The sequence below is a fragment of the Plectropomus leopardus genome, chromosome 2 (genome assembly GCF_008729295.1).
Source record: "Plectropomus leopardus isolate mb chromosome 2, YSFRI_Pleo_2.0, whole genome shotgun sequence".
In the NCBI taxonomy this organism is placed as follows: Eukaryota; Metazoa; Chordata; class Actinopteri; order Perciformes; family Serranidae; genus Plectropomus; species Plectropomus leopardus.
In genome coordinates, this window is record NC_056464.1 from 35924655 (window position 1) to 35945244 (window position 20590).

General features: G+C 39.6%; 2 protein-coding genes across 2 annotated transcripts in view; one reads left to right on the forward strand and one right to left on the reverse strand.

The window, feature by feature from the left end:
- The window catches only part of LOC121948759 (filamin-B), an 82205-nt gene extending 68637 nt beyond the window's left edge, over window positions 1–13568 (forward strand). Inside the window, 12 exon segments of the mRNA XM_042494212.1 lie at window positions 811–969; window positions 1333–1536; window positions 1650–1802; window positions 2941–3063; window positions 4102–4368; window positions 5541–5678; window positions 5768–5883; window positions 7964–8096; window positions 8201–8377; window positions 8539–8757; window positions 9840–10049; window positions 11122–13568. Of these exon segments, the coding sequence (XP_042350146.1) occupies window positions 811–969; window positions 1333–1536; window positions 1650–1802; window positions 2941–3063; window positions 4102–4368; window positions 5541–5678; window positions 5768–5883; window positions 7964–8096; window positions 8201–8377; window positions 8539–8757; window positions 9840–10049; window positions 11122–11309 (2087 nt within the window). The 3' untranslated portion in view covers window positions 11310–13568.
- Window positions 13569–14195: 627 nt separating this feature from the next.
- On the reverse strand, window positions 14196–17158 carry c1qb (complement component 1, q subcomponent, B chain). Its single transcript, XM_042496934.1, has 5 exons — window positions 17126–17158; window positions 16241–16403; window positions 15840–16068; window positions 15543–15660; window positions 14196–14711 (listed from the first exon to the last, which is right to left on the reverse strand). Exons 1-5 carry the CDS (start codon window positions 17126–17128, stop codon window positions 14493–14495), a joined length of 732 nt encoding a protein of 243 aa, XP_042352868.1. The 5' UTR covers window positions 17129–17158; the 3' UTR covers window positions 14196–14492.
- Between the last annotated feature and the right edge of the window lie 3432 nt (window positions 17159–20590).

Sequence of the window (20590 nt, forward strand, 5' to 3'; positions counted from 1 at the left end):
ATAAGAAAATTAGCTGGGGGGAATAATTAGGAATGATTAAATGAGAAATGAAAAAAATAAATGAGGGAAAATGTCCAGAAAACTATTTTTTCCAATTCTCTTTATTAAAATATAAAATTATGTTACAGAAAAAGCAATTATTTAACTTTCTAGCAGTTACTTAAAGGTTGTTTTTTTCTGTTTTGCTTATTTTTAGATCACGTTCTTGTATCTTTCTTTTTATAATTTGCCAATTTTTGGGCCAGTTCTTGTCAAGTTACTCATAGTCCTCCCATGTTTTTTAAGAAAGCCAATTTGCTTGGTTTTCAAAGGGTTAAAAATCTGTTGTTTTTTTTCAACACTGGGACTGCTAACTACAGTGACCGGTGCAAAAACGTGGATTTACTTTTCAGGGATCATTGTTAGGTTTGTCCGTTCTGGGCTGCTGTAGAAATAAGGCTGACTTGGTGGACGAGGATGCGCTCCCTATGTAGATATAAACAGCTCAATCTAATATTTTCAGGCGATTTTACACTAAAGAAAACACACTTTTTACATTATATTTCATTCCTGTCAATACATCCCCCGTAATCCTACACACTGGAGCTTCAAACAAAAGTTAAGAGGGAGAAGGTGAATTTTAACAAAAGATTAGTTCTTAAAAGAGTTAAAAACAGACGTAATGTAAAAAGGCTGGATTCAGCTGCATGTTTACAGTGATGTCTTATCTTTGTGCGTGCGTGCGTGCGTGCGTGCGTGCGTGCGTGCGTGCGTGCGTGCGTGCGTGCGTGCGTGCGTGCGTGCGTGCGTGCGTGTGTGTGTGTGTTTCAGAGGACAACCAGCGGCGCTCTCAGGTCAAACTGGGCTCGGCAGCAGATTTCTCTCTGGACATCAATGAGACGGATCTGAGCCTGCTGACCGCCAGCATCAGGGCGCCATCTGGCCGTGACGAGCCCTGCCTGCTGAAGAGGATGGCCAACAACCACATCGGTAACGTCCATACACAAATAAATACACACAAATACACACACACTCTAAAGTAATTAAAAACGTTATTGTAATATATGATAAATGTTCATTTAAATTTGACCTCTTCCACCCATTTTTCTTCCACCTTTACTCCATTTTTCTTCTTTTCTCTATTTTATTTCTTCCTCTTCACTCTTCATATTCTTGCTTTTTGTTTCCTCTCCTTCCCTTCTCTTTACTTCCTCTATTTTTCTCCCTCTTTCTTTCCTGTCCCTTGTGCTTCTCGTCTTCCTCTCCTCCATGTTTCCCCACCTCCTCCATCTTTTTTCTTTTCCACCTTTCGTTTCCTTCCACACTGTCGTTCTCTCTCCCTCCTCGTCCCAGGTATCTCCTTCATTCCCCGGGAGGTGGGTGAGCATCAGGTCAGCATCCTGAAGAACGGCCGTCACGTCGCCAACAGTCCTATCACCATCATGGTCGTCCAGTCCGAGATCGGTGACGCCAGTCTGGTCAAGGCCCACGGAGACGGCCTTATCCAGGGAACCACCTTCAACAACTCCAGCTTCGTGGTCGACACGCGCGAGGCCGGTCAGTATCCAGAGCTTTATTTCTACAGCCAGATTAATTAAGAAACATCACAACAGCTGCCTGTTTCTGCCGTTTAACCAGTAATAACCTGATGTGTGTGTGTGTTTTTGCAGGATATGGCGGCTTGGCTCTGTCCATCGAAGGTCCCAGTAAGGTGGACATCCAGACGGAGGACATTGAGGACGGGACATGTGGAGTCACTTACTGTCCTACTGAACCTGGAAACTACATTGTCTCAATCCGCTTTGCAGAGGAACACGTCCCAGGTAAAATCCGTATTTACAGGAGAATGACTTGTTACTGCTCTGTAGGGTTTAGTATCATCTGTTTTTTTCAGATAACGGCACTAAAAAAATACTTTCGAAATGGAGCTAAGGCCTAAACCGATACTTTACAACAAAAAAGAATAAGAACAGTTAGGGTTTTTTTTAATTTTATTATAACAGCAAATTTGAAATTGAAATTATGCATTGTATGTATATATTAACCCTTAGCATTTCATTTCTTTGATACCCGAGCAAATTGACTTAATTTTTTTTAACAAGATAAAGCCCAAAAAATAGCAAGAAATGAATCAAAATTTATAAGAATTTCTTTGGAAAATAGGCAAAAAACAAAACAAGAAAATGACCTCAAGAAAGTGCTGAAAATTACATATGTTTTCTTTTTCTGTAACATAATTTAAATTTTTTCTGGACAATTTCCCCCCATTTCTTGATAATATCTAATAATATCTAATTTTCAGATAATTTTCTTGTCACCTTTTACTAATTTTTTAAAGTTTGTGGGACAAGTTTCAGAGGTTTAAATGTGTGTAAAAGAGTATAAATGCAGCACAAAAAAACTTATGCGAATCCAGGTGTTCAAGGGTATAAGTAGACTTAAATATATTAGTATGAATAAATACAAAACATTGTTATGTATATATTCACATAATTCCACCTAAACAAAAGCTACTCTTTCTAATTTTGTTGCTAACCCCCTTCACTTTAGCTTTTCTGGTTTACGTGGCCTGCTGTGTTCAGAGCTCTCTTTCTCTTTTGACCGCAAATAATCTGAAATGAGGCACCAAAATCTGTTGTGTGAATTAGTCCATGAGGGGTTTCAGTACCAACGCCGCTATTCTGTTATTTAAAGAAGTCAGTAAAACCCCTAACACTCACAGTTGGATCAGTTTTATCAATTTATTTGGTTAAAAACCTTTTAAATGGGTCCTGATTGGCTGTTATATAAATTTAACTAAGTGAAACAGGAGACATGTTACATCCAGCAGGTGAACTACTGAAACAAATAGAAATACTTGCATCTTAAAGAGTCTGCATTTTTTTTAAGGAATCATAATAAGAGTGCATCTTTTCAGACAAATAATTTAAGGTATATGTGCGCGTGTGTCTTTATCAACAGGAAGTCCGTTCACGGTGCGTGTGACAGGGGAGGGTCGCATCCGTGAGAGTATCACCCGACGACAGAAGGCGGCGTCTGTTGCCAGCGTGGGGAGTGTGTGTGACCTCAGTCTGAAGATACCAGGTACAGTATACACACACACACACACACACACACACACACACACACACACACACACACACTGTCTGAAGGCTCGTGTGTGGACTTGCTTTTGTCCTTTCAATTATCCATAACCTGTAAACATCTGGTGATTGGTTGTCGTGCAAGTCAATTACAAAAAACATCAGGCAAAAGTGAGCAGGTCCTGAACTCGTTGTCAATGTGTCACAGACGTTCACAGCGTTCAAAAGTCTGAAAACGTCCTTTGTTATCAGAGCGGCTCCACTTTTTCTAAAACTGTTTCCTGTCTAAATCGCTGACATTTCTCTGGTTTCTGTCTTGTTTCTTCGTACTGTCTGCAGTTTCTCAGCGTTGTCATTTCTCAGTCTCTTCTTTCCCTTTCTCTTTCCCTTTCTTTCATCTTTTTCTTTGCCTCACTGTGCCATCTTTTTTTTTATTTCTGTTCTAACATTTCTTCCTGTTTTCCTTCTCTCCGTGTTCCTCAATTTGGCTTTCCTTTTCCCTCTTCAATCTTCTTTTGTCCTACTATCATGTCTCCCTCATTTCCCCCTCAGTTTCTCGTTATTGTCTCCTCTTCTGCCTTCTGTCCCCGTCTCCAATCGTTCCTCTCTTCCTCCTCCACTTCTTTTTCCTCGTTCTCCTTTTCATCCTCCTCTTCCTCCAGTGAGCTGGTTCCTTCTGGCGTTATCTCGACAGCTCCTCTCTCACACCTCCTACTGCTCCCTCTGGTGGTCTGGAAGATCCAGCGGTTGCAGGAGTAGTTCCGCTGCCGTTGCCCAGGATCAGAGCTTCTCCCCTGGGCACGTGCGCCTCATCTCTGGCCTCTCCGGTCTAGTGCTGGCGAGTACGAGGGCAGCGAGGCGTGTTTGGGTGGTTGATACCTGCTGTTCTGTGGGCGGTGCCCGGGTGGAGGGTGCGTTATAGTCCTAGGGGGGAAAAAGCTGTGTTGGCAGCACAAGGTTCTTCCTTAAATTTAGTTTATTGTAGCTTAAAAAACATGAATACACAAAAAATTAGAAAACTCTCTGTCTATCTTTGCAGCAATCGACATGCAGGACGTGACTGCTGAGGTTACCTCCCCCTCTGGAAATAACCAGTCTGCCGAGCTGGTTGCAGTGGGGAATGACACCTACTGTGTGCGCTTCGTGCCCACAGAGATGGGTGTTCACACCGTGAGTGTGAGGTACAGGGATCACCACGTGCCAGGCAGCCCCTTCCAGTTCACTGTGGGGCCGCTGGGAGAAGGCGGGGCCGCCAAGGTGAGAGCAGGAGGACCGGGACTGGAGGGAGCAAAGGCAGGAGAGCCAGGTAAACACCCACACACACATCATCCTTACAGGGACTTCACATTGACTACATCCATCACATTCACATTAGAGCAACATGCAACAAATCCCCAGAAACTGCTAGATTTCTTACTAAGTAATGACTGAGCAAAGCTTTCGCCAACTATTTTAGGAAATTATGGAGCTTTTTACTAATGGACAAAACTTGTGAGCAGGTTCATGCGGAGGATTTACATCTTATGTATGAACCTATGAGGCTGAGTGCCACAAACAGGGTAGAGAAGTCCACAAGTAAAAGATACACATTGTTGGTTTTGGTCCTGTTGGATTTCTTGCTAACAACAAAATGTAAAACAAAACGAGTCGTATCCTTTGACTGAGGCACAATTTTGGTCATTGATTTGTAAAAACAACTAAACTTCAGGCTACAAGATTGTAAAACTCCGGAAACATCCTGTATTTCCTAAAAACATCCTAAAGTCCAAGAAATGTCTTTAAATCCTTGAAACGTCCTAAAGTCCTTTAAGATATTTCAAGGATTGTTGCACATTTCTAGGATTTTGGACTGTTTTTTAATGATTTTTGGACATTTTTAGAATTTTAGGATATATCTAGAATTTAAAAGCATCTTTAGAGTTTTAGGACATTTTTTTGGACTTGAAAGCATTCGGGAGATTTCTAGGATTTTAGGTTAAATTCCTAAAATTTCCACAAACATCCTTAAGTCCTACAAAAAAGTTCTAATATCCAAGAGACGCCCTCAAGTCCCAGTATGTCTGAAGTCCTAAAAAATGTCCTAAAATCCTAAAAACATCTAAATTTGTAGGGTTTTAGGATTTCAAGACATTTTTATAAAGACATTTTTTCTAAAGTCCCAGAAATGTCTTAAAATCCTGTAGATGTTCTGAATTGCTACAAATGTTCTAAAATTAGAAAAGAAAGTCGCAAAACCATAGAAATGTCTTTAAATCCCTTAAAGGGACTAAGGTCCAACAAAAGTCCTAAAATGATAAAGTGTCTTAAAAAAAATCATCCTAAAATCCTACATACGTCCCGATGTCTTTGGAATGTCGTCAAATCACGACCAAATCTAGTGGTCTCGCCTGTCCCTACAGCAGAGGAAGCCTGGACTAATCGGTAAGGACGGTCACTGTGTTGTGGCTTTGCCGTTTTCACGTACCCTCTTTCTCTCAGCTGAATTCAGCATCTGGACGAGGGAGGCCGGGGCTGGCGGTCTGTCCATAGCCATGGAGGGACCAAGTAGGGCAGAGATTTCCTTTGAGGACCGTAAAGACGGATCGTGCGGCGTCTCTTACATCGCTCAGGAGCCCGGTAGAGAAAACACACACAGTTTAAGCTGATGATCGTTCAGTGATGCGTCTCGAACTCTGTGAGTTACGTTCTCGCTCTTTTCTCTGCAGGTGATTATGAGATTTCGGTGAAGTTTAACGAACAGCACATCCCCAACAGCCCCTACCTTGTTCCTGCTGTTGCCCCTGCAAACGATGCTCGCCGTCTCACTGTTACCGGCCTTCAGGTGAGGCATGAGGAGACACCTCCACACCCAGCCTGCCCAGCCTTGCTAAAGGGCTCTGGGGCACAGTTGCATAAAAATGTGATGTCATAAGCAGAGCCAGATTTTACTCTCGTGCAGAGAATAACTGGGTGTGATGGTTCGACTGGTTTGGATACTGAATGCTATCGTTAAACGGCCCAGATCAGTCGAAACCTGCAGTTTTTAATTGTTTCTTATTTCTTTATGCAACTGTCCTCATGGATGTGACCACAGCCAGGCAAACACACTGTGTGAAGCTGACACTCGGATCTGAGAGGGACGCTAAAGGAATCTCCATGTGTCAAAAATGGAAATGATTTATCCTTCTTCCTGTTTGGACACATTCTTAAGGACTAACCAGTGCTCTAATTAACCGTAATTTTCAATATCCACAAATTGATTGTGCCATTTATTATATAAAATGTCAGAAAACTGTGAAAAATGCCCAAAGTTATGAATTAAATTGTTATCCAACAAACTACAAAAAAAAATCAATTTACAATCATGTAGAATAAAGAAAAAATGAAAATTCTCATGTTTTAAAAAAACTGAAACCAAAGCGTAACTTCATTTTTTTTGCTTGATAATGTAACAGTTATTATGTTTAACATTATGTGAGTCAACTAATCGATAAATGTTTGGACTCCACAATGAACCATTTCCATTTTGGACACTCTGGCTCATCATTTGACAGATTCAACGTATGAGATTTTAAAAATGTGTCGTGAAGCTTTACATTTATCCTCAAATATTCCTGTTAAATTTGGTTATAAAATCTCCTCTCTCTGGACGCTTTTGCCTGGCTCTGGTCATCCCTCTCCTGTCTGGTGTGGAACTGCTGGTGTTTCTCTTGTGTTTCATTTAAAGGCTTTTAACAGCACCATCATCTTCATCATCATCAACTCCCTGGTTGCCTAGCTACAGCAGATGGAGGCGGGCCACAGCAGACCTGCTGCTTACTTTTAGAGATTGTAGTTTGTTTGTCCGTAGCGGTAAACCTCTTTTCTGTTTGGTTTGTTACGCTCTCGTGTGTTAGTTAAATCTGTCTTATAGTACAGTCAACAGAAACAAGTACTTTTATTTATCCGATATTTAACTCAGCCTGTTACCTAACAACAGACAGCACGCCGTCGTTATATATCAACAGCTTCTTAATTAAATTTCACTTTACTATATCATGATATATATATAACTTTTATCAATTTCCATGCAATTTTAGAAACCAATTTTTCAAACTTTTCCATAATATTTCACACAATTTCCTTGACTTTCAGTTGTTTAAAATTGGTAGGCCTTTACCATTTACCACTGTCATTACATCACATGCATTTTCCAAGTTTTGTGGATGAAAAAAAACTGTAAGCTCTTGCTTACTTGAATCACTCATTAGACGTTCCCACCGCCAACTAGTTGCATATGCTGTTAGAACAGACCAGCGCAAACCCGTTGGCAAAATGTAAAGGGAGTGCCCCTTTTTTGGGGATAGAAAACTAAATATCCTGCAGATGGCAATGCAATTTGACGCATTTGGCTTATAATTTTGACAAGTTTGCATGATTTTTTTTCTTGTTAAACAAATGGGTTTTTTTTTTAACAAGAAATAAACAAAGAGAGCAATAACGGGTAACGCTGTAAAATGTCCTGCTGACAACATGTCAAATTCTTAAAATAACTAATTTTAAATGTCATGATGAGATTTGTTTGACTTCACAGAAGTGATGGAAGTCCTCAATAAATCTGACGTGGTTAAAAACATTTTAAAAGACTGTACTATAACACTAAGACTGTAGGGTCGGTGTGTTTAACTCTGCTTTTTAACACTGTGGCTGTCTGCATCTGTCTGCTGAAGCTGCACCAACAGGAGCTCAGGTAAGAGTAGAGGAGAGCCAAAAATGAATGGCCACAATACAACACTTCACTCTTTTACTTAAAAGTGAGTGTACCCTTGTGTACATGTTTCTGTGTGTGTGTGTGTGTGTGTGTGTGTGTGTGTGTGTGTGAGTGTGATGCATTACCTTCATGTCCTCCCTGCGCACTGACTGTGTGTGTCTGACCTCGGTAGGAGTCTGGTCTGAAGGTGAATCACCCAGCATCCTTTGCAGTGTGTATGAACGGAGCTCAGGGAAAGCTGGAGGCCAAAGTCCACAGCCCCTCTGGAGCTCTGGAGGAGTGTGCCGTCACCGAGCTGGAAAGAGGTCTGCGTGTTTTTAAGCGTGTTAAGATTTGGCGACTTGGAGCGTTATAAAGAAGTCAGATATTGAAACTCCTGGTAACTTACTTCCTCTGTCCTGTTCTCCAGACAAGTACGCTATCCGGTTCATCCCCAGGGAGAATGGTATCCACAACATCGACGTCAAGTTCAACCGCTCTCACATCCCAGGAAGTCCTTTCCAGGTCCGAGTCGGGGAGCCAGGACAGACAGGAGAGCCGGGTCTGGTCTCAGCATATGGATCTGGACTGGAGAGAGGCACGACAGGTGGGTTACATGTCTGTCTGTTAATATTAGATAACAAAAGAATAGTACTTTCAATAAAAGACAAAGTTGTACATTTCAATTAAAATTTTTTTATGACTAACAAAAGGATCACTACACTGAGACAACCACTGCTAGTTCTTTTTCTTTTATAAATCCTGCAGGTAACCCGTCAGAGTTCGTCATTAACAACACTAAGGCGGGCCCCGGGGCCCTGTCTGTGACCATTGAGGGTCCATCCAAGGTAAAGATGGACTGCACAGAGGTTCCAGAGGGCTACAAGGTGAAGTACACTCCCATGGCGCCCGGAAACTACCTAATCAGCATCAAATATGGAGGGCCGAATCACATCAATGGCAGCCCCTTCAAGGCCAAAGTCACGGGTAAAGTGGTGAAGGCATCTGTGTTGAACTTTTCTGCACGTTGCCACAACAACAAACCAGCTGCTAGTAATGTATGTATGATCAGTCATTTGGTGCCTAACGACTCGTACACGTGCCAAGTTTTTTGCGCTCTCAAATCCATTAAAAACAATGGATTGAAAACAATGCTGTCAAGATGAGCAAGCGTTCGGGGGGCCTTTTTTTCAGGGTGCGACGAATGCTTTCTTATATAAACAGAATTCAGCTTTTGCATCGAAGCAGCGTGCACTACACTACAATCACAGCCGGCAGACATCTTTCCTTTCCCCTGTATTTATCACTCAGTAGTAAATATCTTGCAGGGAGAGCTTTACATTAGTCACTAGGACCATATTTTAGGCTAATGCAAACCTACAAAACAATGCCTGGAAGAAGAGAAGCTCTGCAGTCAGGATTACTGGTACAGTGTCTCAACTATGATATAGTGCTGATTGTGGTTGCTTAGCAACCTCAGATGCAACCTGCACTCGGCGCTCTTGAAAGTTGGGGTAGCACCCAGCGCCTAACCTCACGTTTTCTAGGTGCTTAAAGATTTGCCATTATTCCTGGCCCTCTTTCTGTGGATACCTACTTAAAACTATAAAAGATATTCGTACTGGCATTTTTACATCAGAAATATCAAAATCTGTCTAAAACACCATATATCAATAAATTCTTGAATTTGTCCAAATAATCTCAAAGATCTGGTTGATATCAGTTTGATATTAGCTTTCTTGTGAAATGGCAACAGTGACATGAAGTTGAAAGCTTCTTATGCTCTTGTTGCTCTTGTCCTCCACATGCATACCAAAAAAAAGCCTAGATGCAATAAATCCTGGGAGGTTAACTGTGGCTTGTCAAATTGCATTCTGGGAAATGCAGGAGAGCAGTTGGAGATGAGAGAGACTTTTATTTTCTTGCTGATTAATTTTGTAAGTCCGTTTTTGCAGAGCAACTTCTTAACTTTTTGTTTGCTCACCGGCTTTGCAAGCATTTTGGAAAAAATGAAAGCTACCACAATAGATTTAATAGAAATCATACCTGATTTTCCACTCTTCTCTTAGGTCCTCGGCTGGTGAATGTGACCAACGCCAGTGAGACGTCAACCCTGACAGTGGATCCAGCAATAAGGGCGTCCAGCAGCAGCTTGGTTCAGAGCGCCATGCCCTGGCTGGGAGACTCCGATGCCAGTAAGGTGCAGAGCCGAGGCCCCGGCCTCACTAAGGCCTTTGTGGGCCAGAGGAGCAACTTCTCCGTTGACTGCAGCAAAGCCGGTAAGGAAGACGCAGCCAACACCACGATCTCACCGTTCACCTGTGATGATACAATGTGTGTGAGCAGCTCACTACATATTTTCTGTTGGGAAGATTTGTCTACAGTTTGTGAATAAGAAGAACCCAGTAGATCCGAATGATGGTCGGGTGAACACACAGGATGCAAACGTACACGAACAAGCACTGCTACACTGCAAAAGCCAAGCAACCTTTACAACACACAGTTTAGGATCACAAATGCAAAGATTTATCTGTTTTATCGTCCAGTTAAGAAGGTTTGATTTTTACCTATACTGGCTAAGCTGCTGATTAGAGCTCCTAAAATGTTGCCTGTAGAAAGTGTTTCCTTGAGCCAGCTGAAGGCATGGTGCGCATGCACGTGTGTGAACACATGATCGGGATGGTACCACCTCTGCGTTACTTTGAACCAAGAAAAAAAATGGATTATTCTTTTGTTTTTGGTTGTGAAGCTGGCACTGTGTGTGTCCTCAGCAGCTGTTAAACAAGTATTGAAAACAGTAAAGGTGGCATCAAATGAGATTTTTTAATCTTGTAATGTTATTCTTTGATAGTTCCTGATGCCAGTCAATCAAAAGCAACGCTCTTGTTCAACTGCCTTCTCATATTTAAGAATTTCAAAGGGTGCTGTGAAAAAACACATTCATATTTCTCAAGATAAAGTACTGAAACTGATGAATTAGAAGATTCAATACCAAACAATATAACATTTGATAACTTTTTAACAGTTTTGGATACTCTTGTAAAGACACACTTGGGTCGGTAAACAAAGTTTTGCCGTTTGATAAACCTACTGTTGTCATATTAGGAACATTATTAGAAAATGTCAAACAATACGCAGCCCAACAGACTGTGCTATAAAATGATGCAAATATACCGAGATGTAAATTTGTCTCATCATGTCTATGCGTCTCAACAGTTAAGTTGTAAAATTATATTCTGATGACATAAGGATAAGAAACAGGTTGTGACAGATTCATGTTTCTTTGCCACTTTTAAATACATTGCTGTAAGGACACTTTACTCACTTGTCGTCTTCCCCTCCTCCTCTCAGGTAAGAACATGCTCCTGGTGGGTGTGCACGGTCCTCAGGTCCCCTGTGAGGAGGTTCTGGTCAAACACTTAGGCAACCTGCAGTACAACGTGAGCTACATGCTGAAGGAGCGGGGCAACTACGTCCTGGTGGTCAAGTGGGGCGACGACCACATCCCAGGCTCCCCTTTCCACGTCACCGTCCCATGAGGCACCAGGAAACCATCCGTCACTCCTCCTGGATCCCCTTTTTTAGGTGGACACATTAGTTGCACTGCAAATGACTGTCCAGTTAAAAAGTCGCTTGACAAAGTTACGTGTGTACATTTTGCTTTCAGATGCGTAGAGTTCATTATCACAAGTATAAATGATTTTCAGCCCCGACAGAATCAAATTACTTGTTTTTCAATTTGCCAAACTGCCCCTTACAGAGGATAAAATCATCAGAAATTTTAAACACTAACTAAAAAAAAACATTTTAAGGGAAGAGGAAATGGACATATCCATGAATGGAGACTCTACTTTTTTTAGTTGGACACTTTTTATGTCTGCAATGAATCAGGAGGCAAAATGGTAAATTATACTATAATCTGGTCTAAAACTGGAGCTGTAAAAATAAATTAGAGGGAGAACTGATCTGACTGGGAAAGAGAGATCTCATCTGTTTATTTTTGCTTCCCAAAAATTATTAATTGACAAAATTTGCACTTGATGATAGTTTTTAAACTTGATTGATTGGTAAATTTAAGATTGCTTGACGTTAGTTAGTGAGGACGTCCTGACACAATAGCTTGGTGACCTTGCATCTCTGTTTCCAAAATGTTAAAAAATCAAGATTTGGACTGAGAAGTGGAGCCAAACTTCAAATAAATAAATGAATAACTGGAATGACACAGCACTTTGCTTCAAGTTACACAGTGACAGGAACAAAATTAAAATGAGGTTTCTTTGAGGTTTGATTGTGTAAAAGGGAGCTAAATGACCACCTTCTGAATAATTTTGAATCCTACAAAAAAAATCTGTTGCCTTTTCTCAACAATGTTGTGAAGTGCTTTGAAAGAAAAATGTTAACTTAAAGGCACAGTTTGTATATTTTGAAGTTGGGTTGTATGAGGCACTTGTCCGTAGTCGGTGTGTATGAGTAGTAGATGTCCGTCAGCATGCCCTCAGTTTGGAGAAGCAGGCAGATGTACCGCTTTACCCTGCTGCAGAAAACCAGATATGACGGGGAACTTAAGCCGTTATACATCACTTTCTTCAAAGCAACCAGACTCCACTGAGAAAAACACTGATTTGACCCCACAGAGCGCAGGAGCTGATCTACCTCTGCCCTGATCGAATCTGAATTTACCCATAAAAACACAAAAGTCACACAATAGCAGGAACAAACAAAGTGAGGCAGTGTTAGACCAGCATCTGTGTTCTGTGAGGTAACGTTACTGTTTTTGTCAAAAGAGTCTGGTGGCTTTGAAGAGAGCACTGAAAGGAAGCAAGTTAAAATATTGTCTAAAAAGTGAACATTTTAACTGAAAATAATTTTTTTTAGGTGGCTAAAATATGTTTAGTTCTAGCCACAGTAAACATCAGTACATTGCTTGGCTTCTGTGGTGGTACTCCAGCCTGCTTCTCTAAACTTGGGGCTGCAGACCGACATCTACTGTAAGTATTACACTGACTCATTCAACCCCACTTAAAAAAAACACAACTGTCCCTTTAACATCTCAATTAAAATAATAAACTGGAAATCTTTGTTTAGTTTAGTGTCAATTTGATGCTCCATTAAAATGTGGTTCAACCACCCGCGCTCCAAAAGGAAGCATTAAACTCTACATGACTACTGATGCTTATTGCTAATTTCTTTGTTTCCAAAATCCCATGAATACATTATGGTGCCATAAAGAATCAATATAACTGTTAAAGCTGCCTTCACACTACTGTTTCCTGCACTGTACGACAGACTACTTAATTACGTGCTTGGGTTCATTGCCGCTTTATGTTATTCCTTCAGCTGTATTTTCCACATGAACAGATCTGACTTTTAACTTTGTGGCTCAGTTCTGATGTGCTTCACGTGTGCCTGAACACAGCATGAGTGACAGTCAGCCAGGGATGCTGGATAGCCACGTTTCATATATACTGACATTAAAGTCCACCTATGAGTCCGATTGTACTTTCACTATAATCACTGCAAAGAATGCTGTAACATTACATTAAAAATCAGGTCTGAGTTGGAAAATTAGGTCAGATTTTTGTTTTGTGTGTAAATCCTGTAGAAAACAGGATGGATCTGTCTTTATCACTTACCTGGATGTTGTTGCCTAATCGTTGCTACTTTTGATACTTTGAGGATGAGAGGATTTTTGTATGGGGGGGGACATGTCATTTTGTATTAGGGAATGGGTGTTTCAATGTGAAACAAAACCCTGAGATGATGTACATTTGATAATTAAAATGAACTGGAATTAAAAAGATTGACCGAAGTCTTTTTTTTCTAGATCTCATGCCATCCAGTAACTGTGCTTAAAAGTAGAGCAGTAGCGGCAGTAGCATGGGTTTCTATCTTAAAATAATGATACAGGCCTTGTAATGATACCAAATATACTTTTCAAAGGCTAGAATGTTGAAAAAACGTTCAAAAACATCATAATATAGCATGTCGATTTATATCACGATATACATCAAATCACTATTTCTGTCAAGCTTAAAGGTTTTCTTCACTCTAAAGTGAGAAGAATCATAGTTCACCGAGTTTCATTTGACCATGGTGTGCTGGAGTGTAATAAACACATGATTTATTATTATTTATTAAACTTTCCAGCATTATATGAAAATTAAAAGCTCCATCTTAAACGAACTTCAGGTAAATTTAAGCACATTATGCCGATAAAAGGCCAATCTCTCCTGACTGCAGGACTCTGACTCCAACTTCTGTGGATCTTCTGTGAAACTTCTGTGTTATTGATCATTTTACTGAGGAAAAAACAACAAATTTAGAGTAGGCCTACTTCTCATATATATGCAGTTAATGTAGATTTACTTTTTCAATATGAGATCTTCACTGTATTAAAAGTATGTTTACTCAATGCAGAAGCGATAGCTGGTTTCAGTTTTTATTTTGTTTTTGTACTGGGAAAAAGCAAAGGAAACACGACCGTACAACTAGCTGAAATCAGTCTGCTTTCAGAAATCAGTGATGTAAAAAACACAATGTTTTAACTGATGCATAAACACTGATAAGATTCTTTATGGCAGCAGCTCTACTGCTGAGCCAATCTTTGTTAATTCTGCTGACCTTTGCACTTTTAAAGAAAACATTTCATTTCATTGCTATAAATGTCTTTTAAAAAGTTTTTGATGTCTTCAAAGTGATCTTATGGCTCAGAGGTTGGAGCTCTATGTGGTTGGGAAGAGCAGGAAGCCGGTGAAGGTGTGGCTGGTGTGGCTGGCGCTGCTCTGGCTCGTCACGATGCTGTTGTACCTGGTTGCCTGCAGAGACACCGTCTCTCCGACCGCCAGCTCCAAGACGGCCGAGCCGGAGGTGACCAGGAAACCCTCAGACGTGTCACACTGCATCATGTGAGTGTTGCTGCCTTTCACCAGCTTCAGACACACCTACATGTGATCATACAGACACACAGAGGGGCAAGAGGTGCTCAGACCTTTGACTTGAGTATAATTAGTAATTAATTTAGAAATGCTTTCAACTAATACAAGTCCTGTATTAAAAAATGTACATATACAATTATATATATATGTATGTATATATATATATATATAAATATATATATTTGTAACAGAAGACATTTCCTGACAATAAGCAAAAAATCAAACAAGTAGATGACCTACAAAAAGTCCTAAAAAGAAAAAAAAAAACATTTTCTTTAAACATTTTATCATATGTATTTCTGTAAAATAACTTTACATTTAAAATTATTATAATTATATATTACCTTACCTTTCCTTATTTTTGGATTATTTTGTGATAATCCTCCCCTCTTTTTTAAAAACGACTTTTTAGGTGAAATTTCCAGCAATTTGTGTGACAATTCTTGACAAGTTGATCATTGCCTTTTCTCCCATGTTTTCAAAAGATATCAAACCAGTTTGGTCAGTTTTCAAATGATCAAATAGAAATATTAATAAAATTGTGAAAGGTGTCTGAACACAGCACAAGACAACTGATGTCGATCCAGGTTTGGAAGGGTTAAGTACCAAAACTAAAAGTACTAATTATGCAGAATGGCCAGTTTCAGAATCATGGAACAAATATTTAAATGCAACACTTTTGTTTCTGCTCCTATTTCTCACAGGTTTCAATTAAAGATCCAACACTGAATTCATGCACTTTTGACAACAAAATTACTGAGACTGAAAAGAGGAAGAAGCCTGCAAAGCCAGAAAAACACAGATACATAGATCAGTTTAATATGAGAACAAACTCACTCTGCTCCTTGCTGAAACGTGATAACTGAAGAAATAAATTCCTTTGGTGACGCATGTGAACGTCCCGTTTGTAAGCGGGTCCCCTCGAAACTGTTCATCCAGGTCACTCGAAGTCTCCCTGTGGAAATTTTTTGTACAAACATTTCAGTTTTTATTGATTATTTTAACCCTTTATTACCTCCATTCAAACACCAAAATTTTGATTATATTCTAATCTTCCCGTATTTTAGAAAGAAATTTTTGCTCAGTTTCCAAAGGGTTAAAAATCTCTGTCATTTTAAACTTTGCAGCACTGACCCGCTGAAGTAGATGGGGGTGTCCATCTCTGGTGCGTGTGATATCCGTTTGTAGGAGAAGAAGGATTTCTGGTTGTTGGAGGGGTTAAAGGGTCTTCCTTTATCCCCTTTACGGCCTGGATTACCAGGAGGCCCAGGGAGACCCACGTCCCCCTTCATCCCCGGCCGTCCTGGAGGACCAGAAATACCTGGCAGCCCTTTCTTGCCCCTGATAGGCTGACCTGCCTCACCTGCTCATAGAGAAAAACACTTAATCATAGATAAAAATGGTAAAAATAATAAAATAATATACTGTTTAGTAAAACAAAAAAAAAACTAAAATGTTACAGTCCAATTTTATATAAGCAACATGAAGAAAAATCAAGATCTGAGAGTGTTTGTGTTTGAGTCCAGTGTGCTCACCAGGGTCGCCCTTCTCGCCCTTGGGACCGTCCATGCCGTTGGGCCCATGGGTGCCTGGTATCCCAGGGATCCCCGGGGTTCCCCCACAGGATTGTGTGAGGACTGGGGCGATGTGAACCAGGAGCAGGAACACTGCAGTACTGCAGCTCAGCCACCGGGGGGCCTGAGTAAACACACACACACACACACACATACACACAAACAGGTTTTCATCACATCAGTGGACTATCATCAGCACCTGTCCAAAAACAAAACCCTAAACATGGACCTAATTAACACACTGTAACCCTAAGATACAATGCTTTCTCCTGTATGTTTTTTTTTTCCTGCAGCTGACTCGATGGTCTTGAGTGTACATGCAGTTTTTCTAATTAAATCATTATAATTACAAATTTGATCACTAACACCTCCACAAGACAAATGGATAATTATTACAAAAATACATTGACAGCACATAGAAAGAGTGAAGTTATCTGACAACAGCAATTTAAAAATTGTTCTTATACTCTCTTAATATTTTGAATCTTTAAGTCTTTTATCCACAGTTATATATATAAACAAAACAAAATACAATGTCAAAACTGAGATATCTTAAGTTTAAGACAAATTAGCTCAAGAAAAAAACATTTGTGCATTTAAATTTAGGACTTTAAGCCTTCTATGGACGTGCAGACAACAGCTCTAACGCCTTTGCTAATAGAACTTTACTGTATTTAAAGGTTAAACATATTGACATGGATTTAGCTTCGACATCAAGGAACATTTGTAAGAAATGACATGAAAACATCCACCTCTAAACAATGCTTGCGTTTCAACAGAGACTCGCTGTATACATGTTTTCCTTCTTTGCCTATTCTTTGATTTTCCAAGAAACAAAATTCTCACCATTTGCAGGCAAATTAGTCTCTCTCGTCTTGTGGTGGAGTGACTTGCTGATAGAGCGCGGAGGTGAAGAGCTGCCGGCTTCACAGCAACAGCAGCAGTAGCTCAGTCAGGAATAAAAACAGGAAGTGAAACGGTTCAATAATCATTTTTGGGATGCAACACAATCAGCAACACAATTCACAAATTCAGCCTCTCTGGGATGGTTGGGATACATTGTTCTAAACTTAGAAAAAATATCTAATTGAAAAAATGAAGTCTTAATTTGAAAACCCGGTATTCAAAATGTCAAAATGTTTCAGAATCAGAGAAGGATTTATTGCCATGTTTGTTTTCACTTACAAGTAGTTTGCTTTGGTTTTGGTACAATCATTTAACATACAATAAGCAGAGGAATAATAATGATAACAATAATAATAATGAAAGTACTGCAACACTTATTAAATAAAATGTATTTTAAAAAAAAAAAGTAAAAACAAAAAAAAATTGTACTTTAAAAGTTAGATAACATTTACTTTAATAAATCATGAAGTCATTGAATTAAATCACTAAGATATGGAATTCGGCTGTTTTCTGAGTCTTCATCTCAGCATGATTACTCTAGGCTACATGTAAACTATAGGTTTATGTAGGCTTCTGAGTTTGTTCATTTTGTAAAAAAAAAAAACAAAAGCAAAAAACAACTTAAGATTTAAAAAATGTTTCATCTTTTTATTGAAAATATGATTAGGGGTTGAAATATAGGCCTATAAGAAGTTCATGAAGTAAAGATTCATTTGATGACTCTAGTTTTATTTAGTTAGGAAAAGTTAAAAATTACTCCACATTGACCAGCTGCAAAAAAAATTAACTGTAACTGCAAACAAACTTAGAATATGACAATTTCTTATATCCATTTCTGTGGGTTTGATGTCATGAAATCTGCAATTATTACATTGCATTTCTCTGACAAAGCAAATCACCCATCAGAGGAAGCGAAACACTTAAACTAGAACTGAGGAAAAGCTCCACCTAAAGAAGATCTGATGATGAAGCATCATTGAATCTATCTGATTTTTAAAATCTTTCCGACAAATTAACATTTTGTTCTGTTTTTCTCTGAACTTCCTCAAAAAAACAAACTGGTTTCCTGGCAGTGCGTTGTGAAGACTCTCAACCCCAGTCAGGATGTTAGTATCTGTTCCCAAAATGCTTAATTTCCTCACCAGTAACCATCAACACATAGCTGATGTACTTTTTAAATTTAATTTACATCCTGTGAAATTTGCCATTTGGTTTTTCTCAGATCCTCTTTTCATTTCTTACTTTTTGTCCATGTTTTTTTTCTGCAAATTTGAATCTACATATCAAAACTATTTCTTGACCCTGATCATCTGGGACATATCATGCCTGCAAATATGATTAAATGTGTTTTGGCGTCATTTCTGATACTTGTCCATATGTAAATATTGAATAAATCAATTATTTTCAGTTATCCTTAAGATTGAACCCCATTTTCGATGCCCTTTATGTCACTATTTTTTCTCCAGAGGCCATTTGATATTTACCTCTTTATATACACTAGTTGCGACTCTTAACGGACATTTCCACAAGATTTGTCCATTCCTTGCTTCCTTTTCATGTCTATGTAAGCAGACATGCAGTGCATCAGGGTTGAGGTTGGGTATCATTCACTTTCAAATAGATCCCAATATTCAACAGTACATTTTTTAGTACTTCCAGCAGCTGGCCAAAAGTAAAAGGTGAGTTTAGCTCTGCCTAGGTGGTAATATGGGCATCGACCTCGTGTTCAGGACTGTACTGTGGAAAAAAAAAAACACAAAAAAAACCAGGCTCGAACTGTAAACAAAGATTCAGGTTGAGGTGAAATACAGTTGAGAGGCTAGTCTGCATGAAGCCAGTTGGCAGGTTTCCATCAACTCTCAAATAACGCAAATTGAAATTGCAAATATAAAATATGCCTAATAGAAACACTTAATTCTTATAAAAATTCCCATTTATTGCAAAAAAAAATTTTATGCTTGCATTATTTTTCAGGCGAAAAAGCAATATTTTGCAAAACTGCAAGGAAAACACTTTTTTGGCTTTTATAGGTCACATGAAGCTATGGCTATGTGCTTGTCGGTAGGAACTGGCTCCCTCAGGCATGATGCAGCAGGATCTACAAGAGGTGTTATTGCAATGCATAACTCTTCAAAAGTTGAGCACCTCACCTGGAAATTTTGATTCCAAAATTTCTCTGTGAAATCATGAACTATCACTTCCCAGAAATCCCTCATATGGGGCCATTCTCACGTATAAGGGACTTACCTCGCATAACACGCCTATGTTGCCTTCAGTTGGAAATAATTATTGCTAGTGCGGTTGCTGCAATAGAAATAAACCTGACAATGTTTTGAACATCCATTGCCATGCTCCTTGGACTGTTATCACCAAACAGTCCAAGAAGCAAAACGCACTCATCTCACAATTGTGTTTTGTCAACATTTCGAAAATATCGCTTCAGTTTTGTGCAAATCTGCAATGGAAACTCATCGAGTGAAGACAGCTGCACATGTGAGTGAAAAATGCATTAGATAGCTTGCAGTCTAGAGTGGCCATGATCAGATCCGGTTGCCCAAGTTGCACTTTGTCACCTGGTTATGTTCTCAAGTACTGAAATTTGGCACAGAAGATTGTTAATATGTATTTTAGGATTATGCATCCTCCACAGTTAGTTCGAGACTCTGTCAACCTCAAGTAAAGAACTACCAGTATATAGTGAAGCCTTAGTGCCTGTAAGTTGACCATAGATACCTGAGATGGACCAGTGCCAGCAGATTTAGCAACACAAACACATTCCTCACTTCTCATAATGACCTTAATTCCTGACATGTTAGAATTTGATCCCAACCATCTACGTCATAACAACTGCATAAAAAACACTGTGTTTCCTCTGTTTGTTGTCGAACGGTCTTTTGCATATTTCCCTCATTCCTGTGTCGTAATAAACGTTTCCTGATTGAAGCTTCAGCAGGTGTCTCTGCTCCTCAGTTGCACCACAGAACATCATCCTATCAATGATTTAAAGTGAATCAGTATCTATTTGGTCAGTACACTCCAAAGGTTGGATTTCAGTACCCGAGAGCCTATTTAGGTAACAAGGTGCACCAGTTTTCCTGTGGCTTATTCACAATGAGTGTGGTGATTCTGCTTTGGTTTTTGGTTTTGTTGAATTTTTTAGTGTATTTTCTCTCCCCCTCCCCTTTCTGTTCTGTCTCTCCTGCAGGGTGTGTGTGTGTGGCAGGAGGTGTGACTGGCTCCTCCAGCAGCAGCAGACGAGGCGCACCTGTCTCCACTCAGCTCATCAACCTACCTGTCTGAGCCTCGTCTTCACTCCACTACTCTGCCAGATAATGTTGAATAGTTCAGCAGTGCTCTTTGCTCTTTCAAGTGCTCCTTCAGAGAATTTTTGTTTTCTGTCTGCTC

Bases quoted from the DNA above. Each gene is read 5' to 3' on its own strand.
- c1qb (XM_042496934.1), bottom strand. The intron at 15,661-15,839 runs GTCAGTGCTGCA...AAATTTCCACAG, and splicing joins ACCCCCATCTACTTCAGCGG to GGAGACTTCGAGTGACCTGG. The intron at 14,712-15,542 runs GTGAGTTTGTTC...GATCACATGTAG, and splicing joins ACGTTTCAGCAAGGAGCAGA to GTGTGTCTGAAGCTGGTGAA.